A 24,057-nucleotide genomic window follows, 5' to 3' on the forward strand; every position below is an offset into this window, starting at 1 on the left:
ATTAAAAAAAAAAAAAAAAGTAAAAGAAAAATGTGAAAGCAGCCGAGTTCCTGCCACCAAAGCTGTGAGCTGTCCTGGAATGTTGGACTGTACCTTAAATAGTAAGACAAACTCTTTCTCCCTTAGCTTTTCTTTACTTTTTTTGGTTGGGAGTGGAGTGTCTTATGTATTCCAGGCTGGTCTGGAATTCCTGATCCTCCCCTCACACCTCCAGCACTCTGGGATTACAGGCTTGCATGACACCTGGTTTGTTCGGTGATAGGGATCAAAATCTTTCTTCTCCTGTAAGTGATCTGCTATTGAGCCACAACCATTGCCTTTTCTGGAGGTGGTGTGGGGAGGTTTGAGACAGGGCCCCACATATTTGGAGGTGACCTTGAACTGGATCCTCTGGACTCTGCCTCCCTAGATATGTGATTATAGGTTGTCACTACATTTTTTTTTTTCTTTTTCCGAGATGATTTCTCAGTGTAGCCTTGCCTGTCCTGGAACTCGCTCTGTAGACCAGGCTGGCCTCAAACTCACAGAGACCCGCCTGGCTCTGCCTCCCGAGTGCTGGGATTAAAAGCGTACATCGCCACTGCCCGGTGCTGGCACTATTTATTTCTAGAGGTGGTCTCACTCCCTAGCCTAGGTTGACCCGGAACTCATATCTATATCCCAAACTGGCTTCCAACTCCCAGTAGTTCCCCAGCCTCAGCCACCCAAATGGAATTACAGATGTGAGCCAGTGTCAATGCTTCATGCTCCTCCCTGCTCCGTTTAAGTTTTTTTTTTTTTTATTTGTAGGCAGTGTTTAGGTTGTCTAAGCTGGCCTTGAATTTGGCAATCCTCTTGGCGCGCGCGCGTATGTGTGTGTCTTGTGCCTTCTAACCCCAATTCAGTCACTTTCTGGGTGTGTCGCTTGGTTTCACCGAACCACAGTTTCCTGCTTTGTAAAAAGGATGACAACGCCTAGCCCGCAGGAATCCGGTACCCAGGCGCCGGCGCAGTTTTCAGCTGCGAGACTTCCCCAACGTGAGAGGCCCCACCCCCACGTCGCTCCCAACCAACCAGAAAGCTTCGTGAGGCGTAGGGACACGCCCTAGAACTCCCGTCCAATAGGCGCTCTCCGTCTTGCGCGGAGTAACGCCCCTCTTCCGTTGGGGCAATGAGCGCTGTCCCTGGAGCAGGCTCCGCCCCCGCCGCACGCCGCACGCCGCACGCCAGCCGCCGGGCAGGTTCAGCGGGGCCGACGCCGAGGCTGCGGAGTCGGCGGCGGGGCGGAGGCCTTGGGTGAGGGCGCGGCGAGGCGCTGGGCCGGGTCTGCTGGGCGGGCTGAGGTGACTTCCGGCGCGCGGCTCCGGAGGCCGGTGGCTCCCCTCAGGCCCGGGGCGGGGCGGGGCGGCGGGAGCCGAGCGGCCACCCCGCCCGCGGCCCGCCCTTGGCGTCCGGGGCCTGCGGGCGCGAGCAGCCCGAAGGGCGGCTGCTCTCGCGCGCGCTCGGACCCCCGCGAGGGGCTTCGGAAGGTGGACCGTTGCGCCGCGCCGCGCCGGAAGCTCCTCGGCGGCTCGGGAGTGGCGCGGTGTTGTTGATAGTGGCGCTCGGCCCACGGCACCACGGCAGCGCGTCGTGGGGCTCGGCGCTCGGCCCGTGGGCGCGTCTCGGAGCGCTGTGGCGTCCCTGAATCCCGCAGCACTGGGATGGGCAGACGACAGGAACGGGAAAGGTCAGTGGGGCCGGACCCCGCCGCCGCTCTGGCGGCTTCCCGGTGGTGTGAGGCGAGCAGCCGCCAAGGCTGCTGCTGCTGCTGCAATCCTCGCCCCTCTGTCCCTCTGGCAGGTGCCCATGGCGTCGGAGCGGCGCAAGGTCAAGTACCACTGGGGCAGCACGTCGGAAGGGTGTCCCAGCAAGCGCAGCCGCCCCCGGGAGCCCCGCAATGTGGCCCCCTCCAGCCGGCCAGCTCGCAGCTGTGCGTCGCGTCCCCGAGGGGCCAGCAGCCCCCAGCGTCTGAAAGGCCGGCGGGGGAACGATGTGGCCCGCACGTCCCGGAGCTCAGCCCGCCGCCGCGCCTCCTCTTCCTCCTCGTCGTCCTCCCTCTCCTCGGGCTCGGGTGCGGGCGGGGCTGCCTCCCCTGGCTTCCTGATTGCGAGCCCTCGCGGGTTCCTTACGACCAAGGGGTCCCGACCTCTGCACCCCGCCCACTCCTCCCTAGAAGAAATGGCTTCTCTTCGGAAGGAAGCTTGTAGCGTTAAGGTAGGTGGCGGCGACGTCTAGCAAATGGTGAGGTCTCTTGCACGTGGCTGGAGAGGTGGGGAGGAGAAATTTGGTGGGAGGAGACTACGAATTAGATCTTTTTTGTGTAGGGGCCTGGGTGTGTGTGGGGGCGCGGGGGGGTGGAGCTCGATGTAGAGGGAGTTTTCAAACTTGGTGGCATTTGGAACTACTGGAAAGCTTTATAGTGCTTGTGGCCTGTCATCCCACAGAGAGCGATTAAAGAGGGCTTAGGGAAACTGCAGTTTCTGGTGATTGGAAGTGAACAGTGGGACTGGAGAATCACCACAGTAGAGGGTGGAAGAGGGTTGTAGATTTTGGTCAGTTTAAAGAATTTGCTTTTGGGGCTGGAGAGATGACACATCCTGGTCTTGCAGAGGACCCGAGTTCTGAGCCCAGGTCGGATGGCTCACAACCACTAATTCCAGCGTCCAGGGATCCCATTCCTCTGACCTATATGGGCATCTACATGTGCGCATACCACACACATACACTTCGTTAAAAGTAAAATTTAAAAAATGTCTTTGTACTTAGAACAACTATGAATCTCAGCTAAGGAATTGGACCCTTAGTCCAGTTTTTGGCCTTTCACCAAAGTTGTGGATTCCTGCACATTGACATTCTCTTTGGTGGTTACAAGGTGTTTTTTTTTTTTTTTTTTTGAGACTGGGTCTCTTTATGTAGACCGAGCTGTCCTGAAACCCACAGATACCTGCCTGCCTCTTCCAGGTTTAAAGGCACATGCCACTGCACCAGGCTTGGGTGGTTTTTTAGTTTGTTGGTAGTTACCTTGGAAGTTTACTCGTCTGTTTCCCCAGTGGAAGTACACAAATGGGGTTTCTCAGTTCTTGGAGCAGACTGAGGAGTGCTTTGAAGAGTAGATCCAGTTCAGGTTTTGAGTAGATTTACTGAGGGCCTGTTTTGTGTCAGGCAGTGTTTTAGGAGTGTGGGAATTTTTTTTTTTTTTTTTTTTTTTTGGTGGAGACAGGGTTTCTCTGTGTAACAGGCTGACCTTGAACACACAGAGATCCACTTGCCTCTGCCTGGGATTAAAGCCCCCCCCCCCCCCCAGGGTTTTTCTGTAGCTTTGGTGCCTTTCCTGGAACTTACTCTGTAGCCCAGGCTGGCCTCGAACTCACAGAGATCCACCTGCCTCTGCCTCCCGAGTGCTGGGATCAAAGGTGGCGCACATCACCCAGCTGCTTGGGATTCTTAAGTAACTGTAAAACAAAGATCTCTGTTCTTCTACTCTTCTACTGATATTACATTGTAGGTTTGGGAGCTCTGGTAGTCTTAAAAAGTGGGCTGGCATTGTGTATGTAGAAGAGTGTGTAGGGAAAGTCTCATTTGTGGGGAGATGGTCTGCCTCTAGAGAAAGCAGTGAAGACAGTCTGTAAGGAAAGAGAGTTTAAAGCCTGAATCCTGATTTTTTTTTTTTTTTTTAAAGATAGGCTCATTTAGAGATTGAACTCTATATGTAGCCAAGGATGACCTTGAACTCCCAATCCTCCCGTCTCCAGAGTGTTGGAGGAACAGGTTGTGTCACTACATTTGACTTTCTTGGTGGTTTCATAAGTGCAGCTTGGGTGTTCAACTCGGGGAGCTCTTTTTTCTTTTATTAAAATTTATTTGTTGTTATTCATATGCATTGGTAAACACATGCCTGCATGTATGTCTGTGTGAAAGGGTGTCAGATCCCCTAGAACTGGAGTACAGACGGTTGTGAGCTGCCATGTGAGTGCTGGGAATTGATTGAACCTGAGTCCTCTGGAAGACCAATCAGTACTCATAACTGCTGAGCCATCTCTCCAACCCCAAGTGTTTTCTTACTTTTTTTTTTTTTTTTTAAATTTATTTTTATTTTATGTGCATTGGTGTTTTGTTTGCAGGTATATCTGTGTGATGGTGTTGGAGCAACTGGAACTGGAGTTACAGATGGTTGTGAACTACCACGTAGGTGCTGGGAATTGAACCCAGGTCCTCTGGAAGAGCAGCCAATGTATAATTGTTGAGCCATCTCTCCAGCCCAAGTGTTTGTTTTCTAATCACATGCTTTAACTGCTGAGTTTCATCTCCAGCCCATGCCTTATGTTTTCTCAATATAGACCTTATAGCCTGACCTCTGGAGGGCAAGTGGCATTTTTCTTTAAGTTCACAAATAATGGTGAATTGAAAAGTTGTCTTTGGCAGAACCATACTGAATATGGTTCAGATGCAAGTCAGGTAAATATGAGCCTTTGCTCATACAATTTAATTGCGTTACTAGTCCATCCACGTGGGCTTTGGACAGTATCAGTGTTAGATGATTGCATTCAGTGTCACTGACAGAGTGAACCCCCGAGTCAGGGACAGGAATTTTCAGTCTCAGGCTATGTTGCTGATTGCTGATTAATTGAGGGTATGGCCTCTAATCTGCTTGAGTCTAATCCTAGCCTGGTTCTGTCTTTCATGAAGGCCACTGGGTTTTCCTTTGATAGTTACAATCAGTACTTCGTATGCCAAGCATTCTTTCAGGTCATGGGGCTAGTTTCTAAGGCACTGTGTGGTGAGAGTGCTGGGGAGATGGTTCCAAGACTTCAGGAAGTGTAGGCCTCTCTTTGGTTTAGCAGATATGTGACCTTGTTTGAGTCTCAGGTGTGAGCTGGCACAGTTGAGGAGCATTGATGAAAACATTTTCCCAGGGCCATCTCACCAGCTCTGCCTACTTTCACTTCCACAGGTGCACACTTGGCTTCGTGTGTCCCACACTTTCAGCTCAGAGCTCAGTGTCAGGAAACAGCATTGTTCAAGAGGGAAGATGTTTGACCATTTTATTTTGTCTATTCCCTGCTGAGATTGCCTTAGGACCTCAAAATGCTCTGCCACTGAGATGTTTCCCCAGCTCCTGGCTAATAGACAGTCCTCATGTCCACCTCACTTTATTCTTTTGTTCTCAAGTCTGAAGTTGACGTTTAGTTGTTGTTTTTTTTTTTTTGTTTTGGTTTTTCGAGATAGGTTTCTGTGTGTAGCTTTGCGCCTTTCCTGGAACTCACTCTGTAGTCCAGGCTGGCCTCGAACTCACAGAGATCCTCCTGCCTTTGCCTCCCGAGTGCTGGGATTAAAGGCGTGCACCCCCATTGCCTGGTTTTGTTTTGGTTTTTTTGGGGAGGGTTTTTCTGGCTGAGTTTGGCTTTGAACTCCTGATCCTCCTGTCTATATTTCCTGAGTGCTGGAATTAGAGGCGTGTGCCCACCATCATGCCTGACATCTCCCCCCCCCCCCTTCTTCCAGAGTTGTTCCTTTTTAAAAATAACAAAACAATGTTTATTGGGCTTGAAGAGATGGCTGAGTGGTTAAGAGCACTGACTGTTCTTCCAGAGGATACAGGTTCAATTCCCATCACCCACATGGCAGCTAACATCTTTTTGTAACTCCTCAAGATAGGGCTTCTTTTGTAACAGCCTAGCTGTCTTGATCTGTAGACCAGGTTGGCCTTGAACTCACAGAGATCTGCCTACTTCTGCCTCTGGTGGGATTAAAGGCATGTGCCACCGCCACTACCACCACTACCCAGCTGAAAAGTCCTTTTGTTACTGCCCAGCTTGCTGCCCTCTGCAGTGTGCTTGTTAAGTCCTGTTTAGTTTTAGTTTTATTTGTATGTGTATGTCCATGCCACAGTGTTTGAATGGGGGTCAGAAGACAACTTTTGGGAGTGGTTCTTCCACCATATGGATTGTGGGTATTGAACTAAGGTTGTAAGCCTTGGCAGCAAGTGTTTTTTGCCTGTTGATCTATCTTTCTGGCTCAATAAGCTTCTTTTCTTTTTTAATAGTAGTGCCTCTGTTACACTAGTGGGCATATCTTGTTTGACAGATCAAGAATGTGCAGCATTCAGGGTCCACAGAATATTAAGACCGTTGATGACAATCTCTCCCAACAGTATGAGCATCCCCTTCTGGCATTATGAAAACTAGCCAGCAGGGAGAGGACTTCTAGCTTCATTTCTCTGTCTTGCAACCAGAGCATATGGTGGTTATGCAATGTGGACTTCCTTTTTCTGAGCTTATTTAAATTGCAGTTGTTTTTTGTGTGTATGCATGTGTATGGCATATGGGGAAGTCAAAGGGCAATTAATAGGAATTGAGTTTTTTCCTTACACCATGTGGGTACTGGGAATTGAACTAAGATCATTAGGCTTAGTGGGAAGTAACTTTATGTTGGTAAACCATCTCACTTGTTCTGTTTTTTATTTCTATTTTAGGATACCAATTTTTTTTTGGGTAGGGGGACATTGAGGCAGGGTTTCTCTTTGTAGCTTTGGAGTCTGTCCTGGAACTCACTTTGTAGACCAGGCTGGCCTCGAACTCACAGAGATCTATCTGGCTCTGCTTCCTGAGTGCTGGGATTAAAGGTGTGCGCCACTGCTGCCCAGACACCAATTTTTTTTTTGGTGTTTTTGAGACAGGGTTTCCCTGTGTAGCTTTGCGCCTTTCCTGGAACTTGCTTGGTAGCCCAGGCTGGCCTCGAACTCACAGAGATCCACCTGGCTCTGCCTCCCGAGTGCTGGGATTAAAGGCGTGTACCACCACCGCCCGGCCGGACACCAATTTTTAATATATAACTCAGACTTACCTGGAACTCAATATGTAGCCCAGGCTGACTCAGATTCACAGTGATCCTTCTAGCTTAGCCAAGTGCTGTGATTATAGGTGTGTGCCACTATAATTCTGGCCTGAGTGAGTATATTTACTTTGAGAGGAACTGAATATAAATATGCGTGCTACAGTGGCTGTAGAATGCTCTAGGGTCACGTGTGTTGTGTTTTACAGGTGGGGAGGTTTGATATTCCTTTGCATTTGGGAGGGCTCCAGTTTTTTTTTTTTTTTAAAGATTTATTTATTATATATACAGTGTAATGTCTGCATATATCCTTGCAGGCCAGAAGAGGGCGCCAGATTTCATTACAGATGGTTGTGAGCCACCATGTGGTTGCTGGGAATTGAACTCAGGACCTCTGGAAGAACAGCCAGTGTTCTTAACCACTCAGCCATCTCTCTAGCCCCAGTTTTTCTTTTTTGAGATAGAGTCTCACTATGTAGCCCTGGCTGTTCTGGAACTCACTGTTTTTTTTTTTTTCTTTTTTCTTTTTCCGAGACAGGATTTCTCTGTGTAGCTTTGCGCCTTTCCTGGAACTCACTCTGTAGCCCATTGTTGGCCTTGAACTCACAGAGATCCACCTGGCTCTGCCTCCTGAGTGCTGGGATTAAAGGCGTGCTCCACCACCGCCTGGCGGCTCCAGTTTTTCTATCATGCTGGGCTAAGGGTGGACCTGAGTGTTAACATAAACTAATAGTCTAGCTTATCCCCTGTGGACTCTTGCAGTGAGTGGATACAGAAGAAGGGAATGGGACTGAGGTATTACCTGTGTTTCAGGAGATGGAGAAGGACTCGGTACATTCTTAATGTCATTTTTGGGAAAGTATCCTCCTAACAGCAGCAGGGTTACAGTTTGGGAAAAGAGTTATTGTAAGATTTGAAGGAAGATTAGGCCATCGGGGCAGAACTTACTTAGGACTGGGGGACTTGGGTACCTTGAACCAGCCCTCCCCCTTGCTGGGGTCTTAGGTTTCCTGATTCTTGTAGTGGACTGGGCTAGTTCCAGTGGGAAAACATTGAATTGTTATTTTAGCTCTTATGAATTGTATCATTGCTTCTCATCTCTCAGTGTAGTGCAACTATACTGTTATGTTCCCTGTCCACTGGTAAGAAGATGCCATGATGCACTTTGGAAGTGAATTTTAAATAAATGACTAAAGCATTACTATGTTAGCTTTCCACAGTGGAATAGGGAGAAGCTACTGTCTGGGTGAATCTTACTTTTGTCACATTTGCTTTCCCTTGGGCTGATGGGGTCGCTAGTGACTTGTCATTAGCTGATAGGAAATTGCTCTTAAAACAAACCTTTGAAAGTTTCTTTTCAAATTCCAGGTTAATTCTAAAGATAGTTCTCGTCACTCTGTGAACTCTGAATTTGCAACTGAAGCTGAGGGTCAGAGTGATGCTATGGAGGAACCCAGCAAGTTCCAGAAAAGGAAGGACAGGCTTCGAGACCAGGGCTCAACAGTGATCTACTTGAAGGCCATCCAGGGCATCCTGGGGAAGTCAATGCCCAAGAGGAAGGGAGAGGCTGCCACCACTCGGGGGAAGGCAAGCTTGGGAGAGTATCCAAGCCGGGAAGGACCAACCAGGAATGTGGAAGGACCAGCCAGGAGCATGGAAGGACCGGCTAGGAGCAGGGAAGGACCGTCCAGGAACAGGGAAGGACCGTCCAGGAGCAGGGAAGGACCGTCCAGGAGCATTGAAGGACCAGCCAGGAGTACTGAAGGACCAGCCAGGAGTGTGGAAGGACCAGCCAAGAGCCGGGAAGAACTGGTTAAGAGTGTTGAAAGACCAGCCGGAAAGGTTACAGTCACTGTACCTCAGAAGGAAGAGTCACCTACAAAGGTCAGAGTGGAGAAGGAAGAGTCTGTGCTAGACAGGAGTAGCGTCTGTAACAGAAGAGTGGTCACTGTGAAGAAAACTAGTGAGGAGCTGCTTGGTGACCAAAGGACAGTCATTGACGAACCTCCTCCAGCCCTAGAATTTTTTGATAACTCTGACTCTCATGCAGATATTCAAAAGGTAAATGAGCACACACCAAACATCTGGGTTTTGAATTCTCTTGATTATGTATATTTGGCATTTAGTCTTTCTAGTTTGATCGAAGTTTTAGATACTATTCTTGGTGTCATCCCCCCTCCTGACTTGTGTCCACCACCATGCTGAGGCTCAAACTCAGGACCCTAGGCATACTAGGCAAGAGTTTTATCCCTGACCCTAACACTTAGCTCCCAGAGGATAGTAACTAAAAGCAATATTTGATTTAACATGGACTCCAGGAAATTAGTGCCTCTCTTCCATCATTCCTTTCAGTTATTAATAAACTTTGATTGGCTTTTTAAGAACTACTTCAAAAATTGTATTACATGTGGTAGGGTATAGCTTTGTTTTCATTGAAAAAGACCAGTATGGGGGATGGAGAGATGGCTCAGAGGTTAAGAGCACTGGCTGCTCTTCCAGAGGTCCTGAGTTCAATTCCCAGCAACCACATGGTGGCTCACAACCATCTGTAATGAGATCTGGTGCCCTCTTCTGACATGCAGGCAAAACACTGTATACATAATAAATAAATGTTTAAAAAAAAAAAAAAAAGGAAAAAACCAGTATCATAGTGGTTTAAACAAAACAGAGTTTTGGCTTAGTAAGGATGAGATTTTGGTGCCTTGCTAAATATAGTATCCACCTTATAGCCTGAGGTGGGGATGCTGATTTTGTTACATTGGCCAATAGAAAGCAGATGAGAAAAAAAGAAATACACTTTTTTTCTCTTAAGAACTTGGTTCAGAAATTGTACATGTTGAATATTCTCATACCTATTTAGATGCACCTGGAAACCCAGTTACTGTCTAGCTTCAAGAGAGTCTGAGAAAAAGTCTGAGAAATTCACCTTGAGCCCCCAGTGTTCAAATATCAGATTCCACATTGATGTCTTTATCTGAATCTAATTGCATTTCAAAGGCCTTGCTTCTAAACATAGTTAAGTTTATACCCTCTGGTGTAACCTCAGAGTGGGATTAAGGTCAGTGTGAATTCTGGAGGGGAGAGGCATTTCCCATAGGAGGGCTAACTTGTTGCTTTTCTTCTCTGCAGCACACAAACAGAGAGGTGGTGATTGAGCATCCCTCTTCAGGGAGTGACTGGTCAGATGTGGATGAGCTGGCCACTGTGAGGTTCTCCCAAGAGGAGCCTGTCTTGCTGAAATACTCAGCAGTTCCAGAATCATCTTCCTTCCCCACTGACTATGTTATGTACCCTCCTCATCTGTATAGTAGCCCATGGTGTGACTATGCCAGCTACTGGACTAGCAGCCAGAAGACTCCTGGTTATCCATTGGGGGGATCCAGCAGCCATGACTTAGCACAGGCTGGGAAGAGCAGCCAGGACCTTTCGAGTGTTCATTCCTCCAAGTCCACAGTGAGCACCCAGAGCATCTCCAAAGACCTGGACATTGCCCAGGAAGGCAGGTCCCAGAATTCCCATTCACTTCAATCCTCCAAAAGCACAGAGGAGGAGAAGGAGGAGGTAAAGGGGAAAAGGACATTCCGAGAGGAGACACCACCTCGCCACACCAGAGAACATACATCCAGCTCCTTGCCAAGGAGCCACCGGGAGATGAACCTAGAGGAGGGTTTCATCGATACCCACTGTCACCTGGACATGCTTTACTCCAAGCTATCTTTCAAGGGGACATTTTCAAAGTTCAGAAAGATTTATAGCAGCTCCTTCCCTAAGGAGTTTCAGGGCTGCATCTCTGACTTCTGTGATCCAAGGACATTGACTGATGGTCTATGGGAGGAACTCCTGAAAGAAGATCTGGTTTGGGGGGCCTTTGGCTGTCACCCTCATTTTGCACGCTACTATAATGAGAATCAAGAAAGAAAGCTTTTGCATGCCTTACGGCACCCCAAGGCTGTGGCATTTGGAGAGATGGGCCTGGACTACTCTCACAAGTGCACCACACCAGTTCCTGAGCAGCACCAGGTACTGCCTCTCTAGTCTGCTTTCCCTCATACATTTCCTTGAGTGGTTGAACCTACCAGTAAGGGCTATTCTGCACCTAGAACTCCTTGAATGCCATTCTTCAACTGTTTTTCAAAACTTTTTTTTCTTTTGAGACAAGGTTTCTTTGCATAGCCCTGACTGTCTTCGTTCTGTAGACCAGGGTGGCCTGGAACTCAAGAGATCCGCTTGCCTCTGCCTCCCAAGTGCTGAGATTAAAAGTGTGTGTCACCACTGCCTGGCCTTTTTTTTTTTTTTTTTTTAAATGTGGGATTTGCCGCTATGTCAAACTGGCCTTGAAATTACGATCCTTTTGCCTCAGCCTCCCCAGTGCTGGGAGTATAAACCCTTGTCACCATGCCTAGTTGACAAATCTTTTAGTGTAGGGTTTTGTTTTTGTTAGTTTAGTTTGGTTTGGGAATTTGCATTGTTGAGGATTAAATCCAAGACCTTTGCAAATGTTGGGAATGTGCTCTGCCAGAGACACACCCCCTAGCATTTTGTCTCCTTTTGTAATCCTAGCTAGCCTGGAACTCAGATGTCTTTTGCCTCAACTTCCTGAGTGATAATGATTAAAGGCATGTGTCACCACATCTGACTTCTTTTTCTTCTTCTTCCTCCTCCTCCTCCTCTTCCTCCTCTTCTTCTGTTTCATTTCGTTTTGTTTTTGGAGACAGGGTTCTTTCTCTGTGTAGCTGTGGCTGTCCTAGACTCATTCTTATAGACCAGGCTGGCTTAGAACTAGCTGTCTAGCTGGGGATGACCTTTAACTCTTGATCTTGTGTCTACCTCTCCAGTGTTGAAATTATAACACTACCACACTGGCTTGTTTTGGTTTTATAAGATGAAATATGCCTGTTACAGAATATTTTAAAAAGTACAAAAATATACAAAAAAGTTATATGTCATTCAGTCTGAGATAATGACTGTTATCCGTCATAACATTTTTTTCCCTCAGTATATTTGAACTTGGCATTTAGGCAGGGGAAGAATCCTTGTAGCCTTTCAGTGGACATCTCTGATGGAGAATAGGAGGCAGTGGCCCTCCCACTCATCCTTTCCTGGTTCCCAGGTGGTGTTTGTGGTGGAGCATGTATGCTGAGCTCCTAGAACAGCTAGGAGGCCCGTGAGGCCTTATGCTGTGTGTCCTATCGGCTACAGGCCTTGGGGCTAGTGTGTTGGGGTCCTGATTGCAGAATTTGGTTTGCTGGCTTTCCTCTGGCTTGAGGTGGTAATGTATTTAGCCATGTGACGCATGTATAAAGTAACTACATCTGAACACATGGAGGAAAATAGAGTCTTAGGATAGTGAGACACAGTGCTCTGCTTTTCCAATTGGTCTCTGTTTTACTAAGGGTTTCTATTGCTGTGATAAATATGATGACCAAAAAGAAGCCAAGAGTAGAAGCCTGGAGGCAGGAACTGAAGCAGAGGCCATGGATGAATGCTGCAGACTGGCTTGCTCATCCTCCTTTCTTCCACACCCTAGATTGCCAGCCTAGGGGTAGTGGTACCTACAGTGGTCTGAGCCTCCTCAAATCAACTATCAATCACGGAAATAACCCACAGGCCAATATGGTGGGGGGCATTTTCTCAAGGTTTACTCTTTCCAAATGACTCTAGCTTGTGTCAGATTGACAAAACTAAGCAGGATAGTCCCTGTGGCACAAGTTAGGTATGCCAGGGAAAGAGGAGCAGTTCAGGGAGCTCCTCCTTGCATTGTCATACAGTATAGCTGATCCGTTCACTGGATGCTTGTGCCAGGAACTCTGCTGAAAGGACTTGACAGTACCTAAGTCCTTGTTAGATTATGAGGGGCTCAGATCACATGTACAGTCCCAGAGTCACTCTGTTCAAGCTGAACTTGGGTAGTGTTCTAGCAGTCACTTGCTTTGGTGAGATGAGACTCAGGAAGGGGATTGCTGACTGGAGAAGGGCAGAACACATACCTGAATGTGAAGCATTTACCATCTTAGATGTTTCTGTCAACATGGAGGACTCTAAGATGGAGAGGGGAAGTGGCTACTGTGTTTTTTTTTTTTTTTTTCTTTTTACATAAATCTTAAATTAGATGCCTGGTAAAGTGAATAGTGACCAGCAAGCAACTTGTTTGCACCGGCTGAAAGACTTACTGTAGGAGAACAACAACCTAGGGAAGAATTATGTCTGTCTGGCAGTATTGGGAGTGGTCATACCTGACAGTGCAAATGCTTGAGCACTTAGCATGGGTCATGCTTGAGTTCTGGGTTTGATGCACAGTACATACAAGAGGTGGGTAGCCAGAGGGAGGGGGAATGAAGCTTATTTTTGTTACTTGATACTTCCGTACTTCTAAAAGATTGAGAAAATAGAGGGGGAAAATGAGGAAAAATGGGTTGAGTAGTCAGTCCTCCTTAAGTCTTGTTTTTATCTATGTGGTCACAGATTTAACTACTTCCAAGGATTAGACCCTAGATATTTCCTGAATACATTGCACAGATCAATGATTAAGAGGATCATAATCCTTTGAATGAAAAGCCAAGAAGACTGGAGTCTGTCCCCACCCACCTCATTGAACCCTGGGTATCTGTGCCTCTATTTGTTTTTGCCTGGAATTAATTATTGAGTTAATACGGATGCAGGACAGGCTTGGTTCCCCTGGGAGAGCCGGGTTAAGTCCGCAGTCCCTGGAAATGGTGTGTCAGCCGAGGACCAGAGCATAGATAGATGGGGGAGAATGCTAGGGTGAATAGCATAGGTGTACATTCTTTATTGTTGTTCTGTTGAGCCCTGCTTGCTAGGGAGTTTTTTTCTCTTACTGTTTTTTTGTTTTTTTAATTTGGATGTGTGTGTCAAGCTATTGTATATTTATTGTTAGGCCTCTTGGTAAGTTGCAAGGGATAGTGGCTTGTCTTAAAATTACCTGTCAAAGATTCAAGAAAATATGTGTTGTGTGTAGGTAGGTACACCTGTCCCACCCTCCTCATGCAGGAGATAGAATCTAGGGCCTTGAGCAGATATGCTGCAACAATTTAAAAACTGCCTTGCAACAGTTTTAACAAAAGAAAATAGAAGGGTCAGGAGATAGCTGAGTGGGTAAGAAGATTTGCTGTGCAAGCATGAGGACCCGAGTTTGGATTCCAACACCCATGTAAAAATCATTTGATTTGTGTCTGGTCATTATCCTGCGCTTAACACTTAAGGGTGCCTGTGAGGTGGTTCAGTGGGTAAGGCAATGTCATAAAGCCTGATGACCTGAGTTTTACCTTCTGGACTCCTAATAGTCGATTCTCACTTCCCTCACCCCAAATAAATATAAAGATGTAATACTTTTTTAAAAAGTTAAAAGCTATATCAGAATTGATACTGTGCCCCCCTTTTGAGATGATTTGGCACACGCTTTAGACTTGTAAATGTCACTCCTAAGTGGATATTACCAAAAATGTATTGTTACTGGTGCTGAAGATGCAAACATGAGCTGTGTTGCACAGCTAAAATAATTGCTTATGGAAGTGCCATATGTCAGGTAAGGCAACTTGCTGAATAATTCTAGTGCTGTTTATTCTAAACCTGGCCATGGTGGAGGAAAGAGAGATGTAACTCTGCTTGTTTGCTTATGTTATTAACTATGGATTTTACCAATTCTATAGAATGAAGTGGATCCACAGGCACTTAACTTAGAAGGACATTCAGGAATTGTGAATCCCCTAAAGACCTAGGCAGTTTGCTGGAGGTGTGTGTGAATGTACAACTCTTGCATAGAGACAGGCCTAGAAGTTGGTTGACAACTCGGCAGTGTAGGAAGTACCAGTAGATGGTAGCTTTGTTTACGATTCTGTTGTATAGTTTAGAAGCAAAAAATGAGAGACAGCTGCAGAGGTAACAGACTGAAGGGCCACTAATCCTGCTGTCACTTTGCTTTCTCTCAGGTGTTTGAGAGGCAGCTGCAGCTGGCTGTGTCTCTGAAGAAGCCCTTGGTCATCCACTGCCGTGAAGCTGATGAAGATCTGTTGGACATCATGAAAAGATTTGTGCCCTTTGACTACAAGATCCATAGGTTAGGAGCTGCAGCTTCAGTGGGCACCTGGGCACTCCTGTACTAACTGCAGATGAAACTCAAGGAAGCAATCATGCTGTTAGGGTGGTTTTTGAGGTCTTTTGTGATCTGGACCCTTGTTGCTTTTTTTTTTTTTTTTAAAAGATTTATTTATTTATTATACATACAGTGTTCTGTCTGCATGTGTCCTTGCAGGCCAGAGGAGGGCACTAGATCTCATTACAGATGGTTGTGAGCCACCATGTGGTTGCTGGGAATTGAACTCGGGACTTGGAAGAGCAGTCAGTGCTCTTAACCACTGAGCCATCTCTCCAGCCCCCCTTGTTGCATTTTTAAAGTAACTTAAATTTTTTTTTTTTAGATTTTCATACATCAGTACTTTATTTACATCATTTGTACCTTTTCTTCCATATTACATTTAAGAAAAATTTGGGAGTTTTGAGACAGGGTCTTGAAAGTCTAGGTTAGCCTGAAATGCGTGGATATCCCCTTGCTTCAACCTCTAGAGTTCTGGGATTACAAGGTGCTACCACACCTGGCTTCCTAATGTGTTTTTAAGTATCTTTTCAAAAGAATTAAACATTAAGTAGAATCACATGAAACTTCTGGTACTTGACCAGTCTTTCCTTATACAGCCATGACTTTTTAACAGTTTAAATCAATACTCTTTAATCACAAATGAGCTAGATGGGGCTTCCTGGTCTCAAATGTGGGAGAGGCTGCTTTAGGGTACAGTAGCTCAGTGTACAGAGAGAGACCCTTCCAAGGTTTCTGAAAAGGTACTTCCTATACTTCTTTTCCTTACTTGAACTTGAAAGCTTTTTTTGTTTGTTTTGTGATAGGGTTTCACTTTAGCCCAGGCCAGACTTCAGATATATAGCAGATTACCTTGAATTCCTGATCCTCTTGCCTCTTGTCTCCCCTCTGCTGGGATTATAGGTATGCACCACCATACCTGACTGAAAACTCCATTTATCCCAGTTAGCATTAAAGGTTCTAGTTGTGTTTTACCACAGTCTTAGTCTAGGAAACTCCTTTGCATTCCTACATTGCATTTCTGCATCCCCTCTGGAGATGCTATGGAGGAGCTGTTGAAGCTAGACAAAGACCACTGCTGGCATCAGTATGCCTAGTGTGGGACTGAGGTGGACATGGATATAGAGAGAGCTCAGGTAGGGCCCTTTACTCTGACTAGAGGTCAGGAGTTGATGCCTGAGTGAGCAGTTTTGCTGGGCAGAGGGATGAATAGAATTTAGGGGGGTTGGAAGCAAATCTAGGTCTTTTCAGATGGCAAGAGGGAGTGGGCTTTCAGCCACTGTGCTGTCACCCCGTCTACTACAGCAGTGGCGGAGGTGCAGTAAGGAATGGTTGGTTGGGTTTGCAGGGCTTTGACAATGGCTGTCTTTAAAGGGACAGCTGGACCAAAGCTAAGACAGTTTGATGGGAAGTTGTGGCTGCAGGAAGCCCAGAGTTCCAGATGAGTTGACAGTATTCGTTACCCAAGAACATGAACTGCCATCACATTTAAGAAGAAAATTCTTAATTTCAGTACTTGAAAAGCAGAGGCAGATGGATCTCTGTGAGTTCCAGGCCAGCCTGGTCTATATAGTGAGTTCCAGGACAGCCAGGGCTATGTAGAGAGACCCTGTCTCAAGAAATCAGGGGGAAAAAATTCTTCCTTTTCACCTGTGACCCATTCCCCATGATTTTCATTTGGCCATTTTTTTTTTTTTTTTTTTTTTTAGTGCATCTAACAGCACAGGCATGATTTTTCCATGTGTAGTTGTAACCTTGGGAGGGCTGGTCTTTATTTCTTCTGTCTCCTCTCCCACACTACTCCAGCCTGTGCCATGGCTGTGGTTGTGTCAGATGGCTGCCCAGGTTGTGGGGTAGAGGTGGGACTGGTGTTGCTCAGTATCTGAACCTCATGCCAGCTTGGTTCTGCTGTACTTGTCCTGGCTCCCTTCTCGGCTTGCTCTGGAGTCTGCTTGGGTGCAAGCTTTTCTTTTCTAGGGTCCACTAATGGGTTCTGCAGGCCTGGAGGCAGCTAGGGGCTGCTGCTGCAGCCTGGGAGCAAGCCCTGAACCATACTCTCCCACAGGCACTGCTTCACTGGCAGCTACTCAGTCATTGAGCCTTTGTTGAAGTACTTCCCTAACATGTCGGTGGGCTTCACAGCAGTACTGACCTACTCCTCCGCCTGGGAGGCCCGGGATGCCCTTAGACAGATCCCGTTGGACAGGATCATTGTGGAAACAGATGCACCCTACTTCCTCCCTCGCCAGGTAGGACTGTCTTCAGACCGACTTGAGGCACTGAGGCGAGTGGGTGGGAGGCTGGCTGGGCCCAAGTCCCAGTGACCTCCTGGTGGCACCCTGTGCGGTATAGGTGTCTCCCTGTTGTTACTCTGTAGAACCAAAAGTCCTGGGGGCTGAGAAGCTGAAGGGTAACCACTCTCTTCCAGGCAGTGCAAAGCCCTACCCTGTAGAGGGTAGTCCATGGAAGCGTGGGACCCCGCTCACCCAGAGCCCCCCATGACTAGGACTCTTCCTGCACCTGCAGGTAAAGGGGTCTCTACAGGGCAGCCCCAAAGAGGTCCTTGCTGGGGATGGGATGGGGGACACTCTATGTGACATATGTTCAGAAGGCACAGCGATGATGTGAATGCTTGCTGTCTTCCAGGTGCCGAGAAGTCTTTGCCAGTATGCCCATCCAGGCCTGGCCTTGCACACAGTTCGAGAGATTGCCAGAGTCAAAGAGGAGTCACTTTCCCGTACTCTGGCGGTCCTCCGAGAGAACACCAGTCGCCTCTACAGTCTTTGAGCAGGCAGCATGAGCAGACATCTTCTGGCAAAGGTCATAAGAGCCACATCTTTCTTAGCAGTCAGCCCTGAGAGTCTTTGGCTGTTTTTTGGGGGCTGTTCTGGTGTAAACTACTAACTGGCATGTCCAGCCTGTAGCCTGCAGCCAAGGAAAGTTAGGAATACAGTTGAATGGAAGTCTATAAGCTTACTTAAACTTTGAGATTTATATATTTTGTAACTAGCTTGCCTGCTTCTTACATGTGATCCTTCTAGATAACCATGTTACATTATGGTGTTAAAGGTTGGACACACCTGGCAGAGAAAGTAAATCACAGGCCAGTAAGATGGCTCAGTGGGTAAAGGCATTTACTGTACAAGCCTGGTAAACTGAGTCTGATCCCTAGAACCTGAATAAAGGTAGAAAGAGAGCCAACTCCATAGAGTTGTCTTCTAACTTCACTCCTGCTGTGGCAGCATGCCACCCTGGTTATGTATATTCACAATAATAATAATTTTTTAAAAAAAGAATGTAAGTTTAGGGTTGGTATTAAGCCTGGTTTGTTGAGCTTGAACTTGGAACCTCCTTTTCTTTTTTAAACCCTCTAGGATGACCAGTGGCCTGATAGTATAGGATGGCCTCCATCTGCTTGTGTCCAAGGTGAAGGATGTGTTGGAGATCCTGTCAAAACTCAGCAAACCAGGATGGGATGTTACTCTTGGAACCTCATCACAAAGCTTCACCTGCTGGTTGGTGGGTGGGTACTATGGAGTGGATTTGGGGAGAGGGGTAGTTTTGCCTCCTGGCCACATGGCTCCAGGGTAATCATTGAGCAAAAACATTTATGGCACAAGAGTACAATGAGTTGGCCAGTCTGGATCCCTGCTCAGTGGCCTGGGTTTCCCAGCAGTCTGAATAAAGTCACTTCTTTGTCTTAGCACATGTGGATTTGTAATCTGGTCCCTGCTTCATCATGAAAGGAGCTTCCTTGGGGAGGTCTCTGTGGTTCCTTGTAAAGTTGGGGTCACTACAGACCCTGGAGGTGGTGGTGACCCAGGCTTTACTGGAGGAGAACCCTGTTCTTGGTCCCGAAGGATTAGGTTGTACAGTCCAGCACTTAACAGGGTTCTTCTAGGTGGCTTTGTCTTTGAAAAATGGTCTTGAACTTTGTGAGGTAAAATAGGTGCGCTGATTATTGCCCGTCTGGACTTTCCACCTAACCCTGGGACTCAGTATCAGGTCTGGGAAATAGCTTTCATCTCTGTCTACCCCCTTGGGTCAGCTGTGTTTTGTCTATGCTTCACATTTGTCACTGTGGGAAGAACAGGGGACCTGGCCTCCTGCTTGGAAGACTTGGGGTCTGCTCAGTCTGCCACATTACTTTGTTACTCAGACAAGCTGTTCTGTAGCCATTTCCTCTGTAGCAGGCCCTTGGTATCTCTGAAGGCACTACTGGCCTCACCAAAGGGCATTACTGTTGACCACTACACCAAATTGGAGGCAACTGCCTTGCCCAGATGCCTTTTTGTCCCTCCCTGGCTTTGGCCTTCTCTCTAAAAGTAAAGGGAGGGGTCCTTAATCCACCTCCCCGTCCTATGCTGACCTTGTGTATCTAGATTGGCTGAGTGGTGCAAGAGGCTAGTCCAGTCAGCTTGGTAACATGGTGTCGTGCCCCCCCCCCCCCCCCCCCCCCGGTTTCTCTGTGTAGTTTTGGTGCCTGCCCTGGATCTCACTCTGTAGACCAGACTGGCCTCAAACTCACAGAGATTCACCTGGCTCTGCCTCCCGAGTGCTGGGATTAAAGGTGTGCGCCACCACTGCCTGGCGGTAACATGGTGTTCTATGTGTTGCTTTCTATTGGTGTGATGAAACCCTGACCAAAAACAACTTAGGGAGGAAAGAGTTTCTTTCACCTGGCAGATTACAATCCATCATCAAGGGAGTCAGGGCAGGAACTCAGGAACTGAGGCAGAGGCCATGGAAGAACACTGCTTAGTGGCTTCCCATGACTTTCTTAGTTTGTCTCCTTATACAACTTGGGACCACTTGCTCAGGTGTGGCACCACCCTCCATGTGCTGGACACTCCCATATCGATCATGATTCAAGAAAGTAACCCATAGGCTTGCCTACATGCCAATCTCATGGGAGCATTTTCTCCATTGAGGTTCTCTCTTCCCAGGTAACTTGGCTTGTATCAAGTTCACAAACTAACCAATGTACGTGGGAATGTCTGGAGGTATTGTCAACTTACTGTAAGATTCAAGTGGCTGTCAGAACACAGTCCTGTCTGAAAAGTCAGCTGCCTTGGAATGAGACATCCATTTCACTGCAGACTTGGGTGTGCTATAGCTGTTTAGCCTTTGGGGAGTACATAGTTCAGCAGAAGAAAGCAGTGTTACACATGGAGGTGTTGATGAGTCAGTTGTAGTGTGGGTTTTGGGCTCTGAACTCTGTCTCCAGGTAAACTGGGGGGAACTGTCTATTTGCAGTCAATCATCTTATTTTATGGTATTTAAGATTTTTTATTTTATCTGTATGGGTGTTTTGCCTGCATGTATCCTTGTGTACCACGTGTGTGCCTGGTGTCCATGAAGGCCAGAAGAGGGTGTTGGATCTCCTGGGACTCAGCTGCCATGTTGGTGCTGGAAATTGAACCAGGTCCTGTGGAAGTGCAGCCAGTGCACTTAACCACTAAATTATATCTTCAGCCCCTATTAAGTAAGGTATTTTTTTTGTGGGGCTTTTCTGGGTTTGTGGTTCTGGGGATTGACCCAGATCCTTCCTTGCTTAGGCTAATAAGCAAGTTCTCTACCATGGAACTGCGCCCTACCCTCTTGTTTAAGCTGGAAATGAAGGTGATATGTGAGAGAGGCAGACTCCCTTCCCCCTGTGTCTGCACACATGGTCAGGTGATTGTCATGGATTATTGATCACAAACTTGTAGCAGGTTCCCTGACTTCATCTTCTTTCCTGTCTGATTCTGGTAGTTGTCCCTTTCTTCTGCGGCTCTTCTGGTGTTTCCATCATTTTGCAGTGATTTGGGGGCTTGATACTTGACCATTTAATCTCAGCACTTTCATTTTGTTTTATAAGGGCAACTGGCCACTGGCATATTTCAAGACAAACTGTCAGGGATGATAATTGGTATTGGCTGGCTCCACTTGGTCCCTTTGGCTGTTTGTCTCTGCTGTTTGAGTGTTCAGATTTAGGGAGGGGGATGCTATTGTGTATGTTTGGCTTCTCCTTTGGTGCTTGTTAAGACTTTTTGAGCATGTAGGTTTAAGTATATAGTAAGTGAGATAGATACATGTGCTGTTATGCTAATTGTAAAACAGTTTTCTCTTACAGGAGATTTTTTTCCTCTTGAAAATGCCTCGTTCCCTACTCCAGGGACCCGTAAGTTAGTGGAATCATTAAGTAATGCATGAAGGAGTGGGCTTAAGAAAACTGACACAGCACTCAAGAGGCAGAGGCAGGTGGATCTCTGAGTTCGAGGCCAGCCTGGTCTACAGAGTGAGTTCGAGGACAGCCAGAGCTACACAAAGAAACCCTGTCTTAAAACTCACCTCCCCAAAAAGAGAAAACTGACATAGGGCCCTAGGCACCATGGTCCCAGCATTTGGGAGGCAGAGGCTGGAGGGTTGACAGTTCAAAGCCACCAGCCATAGGTGACTTAGCAAGGAAACAAAACAACCATGAACAAAGCAAAAAAAAAAAAAAAAGAAAACTGCTGCAGGAACATGTTTAGAAAGATGTATTTTCTTGGTACTGTGTACCCTAATCATGTGCTTGGATACATTGTATTTCTGCCAGTTGTTAACTTGAAATTGTCCTTTCCACATTAGGTTCACTTGATGAATTGTCAAGGACAATGAAAAACAAAAGGAGGGGCATAGTTCCCTGGTAGAGTGCTTGTTTAGCATACACAGGCCCTGCCTGGGTTTACCCTGGCACTGAAAACACTTAGGAAGTCCTGGATCCTTGGCAGTTGGGCCAATGGAGCAGAGTTAAGATGGAAAAACCACATGCCTCATGTGTGAGGCTCTGGTTATGAGTCTTCAGGTGTTTGTTGTGTGACTTTGGGAGATAAACTCATCTGTTTGAATGTACACAGTAGGATCATGGAGTAGTAGCTATTAGGATAACTGTGTGCCTGTTCTCCCGGCACCCTTGTGCCAGATGCTGGGTTAAGTTTTGCAGTGACCTCGGCAAGGAGGAGCCAGTGAAGTGCAGGGTCTTGATGTGGATTGTACAGCTAGTATTCATAGTCACCCCGCGCCCACACTGAACCACCTGGTAAGTAGAGTGGCCAGAGTGTGCTCAGCATCTGCTCCTTGAAGGAATGACAGCAGGGCACTGGCAGGAGAAAGAGAAGTATTCATTTTTGCTGAGGGAAGCATCTTGTGAGCAACTGTTCCACTCAAGTTCTTTCCCTCCATTTGCTAAGTCTTTTCCTTCATTTCTGCTCTCCAGTATGTCACAGTGGTTACTTGTGACAAAAATCTTACTGCTTGTGCTGTTCTGAGGTCTAGAGACAGGTGCTGTTGGTAGAAAGGTCAGCAAGACGTTGGTGCTGTTGCATGTCTTAGGGCTCCACCTAATTGATACCAGTGAGCACTGCAAAGATGGGAGGGAAAATGAGAGAAGCTGAATGCATTAGTTTTTCTATTGCTAGGATAAAACACCTTGACCAAAAGCAACTTGAGGGGAGAGGGGAGGTTTCTTTTCTTTTAGCTCACAGGTTACAGTCAATCGCTGAGAGAAGCCAGGACAGGAACTCAGAGACATGGAGGAATACTGCTTACTGGCTTGTTTCTTCCTGCTTGTTCAGCCTGCTTTCTTATAACCCAGGACCACCTGCCTAGAGGTGGCACTGCTCGAGGTAGGCTAAGCCTTCCCACATTAATCATTAACCAAGAAAATGTCCCACAGACTTGCTTAACAAGAAATCTGATGGAGGCATTTTCTCAGTTGAGGTCCTTCTTCCCAGATGATTAATAGCTTTGTCAGGTTGAAAAAAAACTAAGCAGCACAGTGGACATCTGTGTATCTTCTTGTTTCCAGTCTTGCGAAGGACCCCATAGCTACCTGGCTCTGTGTGCTGTGTTGTTTGAACAGGATCCTGGGACTTCTAAGCAAGTCATAGCTTTTTGTTGTTGTTGTTGTTGTTGTTGTTGTTGTTGTTGTTGTTGTTTGGTTTTTCGAGACAGGGTTTTCCTGTGTAACATCCCTGGCTGTCCTGGAACCAGTCTGGCCTCAAACTCAAGAGATCTGCCTGCCTCTGCCTCCTGAGTGCTGGGGTTAAAGGTGTGCACCACCATGCCTGACTCCTTGGAGGCTTTGTTAAAGGATTCTCTGGAGAAGGGCTGGAGTGAGGCTAAGCATTCATTTGTAAGGAGTTCCCATATGGTAATGTCGAGGAGCATCACAGCTCCTTGGCAGGGATGTGTTTAGATTTCACAGTGCCTGTCAAGTATGCCAATCCCTGGTCATCTCGTGCCTTGGGTTCTGGGTGGCCAAGGCTTCCCTTGAGGAGGTACATGGTTCCTGCTGTAGCAATGTTGCCTTGGCTGGGCAACACTGGGTGTCCTCCCTATTTATCCTAAGTGCTCACTGGGCTGCACAAGGGATTTGGAGAGCTTATCTCTGAGCTCTTGCTTTAGTTATAGGTCTCTCTAATATCATTGGGCTTTGGGACATGGTCTAAAGATTTTCACTAAGGTGTCTCAACTGGAATACAGCGGTAGGACTTGGGGATCAAGGCTCATGAGCTGTGAGCTGGAATTTGGGAAATATTTTGGGACATCTACCTGGTATCAGGTGGTGGCCAGCCTTGAGCACATGGGACATTTACTTTGCCAGATTTGTCCAGGAGTTGAAGAGTGGAGAATGTGGTTATCACGCAGGGCTCTGTGTGGTATGGTTCGAGAGCCATTGCCAAGCACCCATTCTGATCACCCCAGATAGGTCTTGAGTGTGTTGCTTCTGATACTGTCAACTGGTATCTTTATGAATGCTGCCATTGGTGGCTCTTTGGAAACTCCTAGTGTAGCTCTTAATTACTCAGGAGGCTCTGCTATGAAGTAAACTGTGTTTGTGGCCTCTAACCCCCACCTTTAGAACCTTCTGTCTTACATGCCTCCTGCTGTTTTACTGCTGGAATGAGCAAGGTTTCCTTTGGGTTTCAAGCATGCTCCTGACTTGCTGTAGCTTTGTTTTTCTTTTCTCATGGGTCATAAACTTAAAGCATTTTTTCATTTCATTGTTTCAATAATTTTTAAGTAAAATGTGAACTTTACTATGTCGATGAAAAAAATTATTTTGAACA

At 46.9% G+C, this 24,057-nt stretch overlaps 1 protein-coding gene across 3 annotated transcripts; it reads left to right on the top strand.

The window, feature by feature from the left end:
- Positions 1–1,525: 1,525 nt before the first annotated feature.
- Tatdn2 (TatD DNase domain containing 2) lies at positions 1,526–18,668 on the top strand. Of its 3 annotated transcripts, none has more exons than XR_009378360.1 (8): positions 1,526–1,708; positions 1,822–2,235; positions 8,221–8,913; positions 9,982–10,872; positions 14,799–14,926; positions 17,028–17,211; positions 17,391–17,488; positions 17,609–17,720. XR_009378360.1 is itself a non-coding variant. In XM_059258385.1 (8 exons), the coding sequence occupies exons 2-7, from the start codon at positions 1,828–1,830 to the stop codon at positions 17,747–17,749; spliced, it is 2,445 nt and encodes an 814-aa protein (XP_059114368.1). In that variant the 5' UTR covers positions 1,526–1,708; positions 1,822–1,827; the 3' UTR covers positions 17,750–17,782; positions 18,337–18,668. The 3 variants fall into 3 exon arrangements, 2 of the variants coding, with proteins under 2 accessions (XP_059114368.1, XP_059114369.1); XM_059258385.1 differs by lacking the exon at positions 17,391–17,488 and adding an exon at positions 18,337–18,668 and having other exon boundaries at positions 17,609–17,782; XM_059258386.1 differs by lacking the exons at positions 1,526–1,708; positions 17,391–17,488 and adding exons at positions 4,143–4,206; positions 18,337–18,668 and having other exon boundaries at positions 2,145–2,235; positions 17,609–17,782.
- Positions 18,669–24,057: the final 5,389 nt, after the last annotated feature.

Source organism: Peromyscus eremicus, chromosome 3 (assembly GCF_949786415.1).
Source record: "Peromyscus eremicus chromosome 3, PerEre_H2_v1, whole genome shotgun sequence".
Lineage (NCBI taxonomy): Eukaryota > Metazoa > Chordata > Mammalia > Rodentia > Cricetidae > Peromyscus > Peromyscus eremicus.

Bases quoted from the DNA above. Each gene is read 5' to 3' on its own strand.
- Tatdn2 (XM_059258385.1), top strand. From the start codon at position 1,828: ATGGCGTCGGAGCGGCGCAAGGTCAAGTACCACTGGGGCAGCACGTCG. The intron at 14,927-17,027 runs GTTAGGAGCTGC...ACTCTCCCACAG, and splicing joins TTTGACTACAAGATCCATAG to GCACTGCTTCACTGGCAGCT. The intron at 17,212-17,608 runs GTAGGACTGTCT...GCTGTCTTCCAG, and splicing joins CCTACTTCCTCCCTCGCCAG to GTGCCGAGAAGTCTTTGCCA.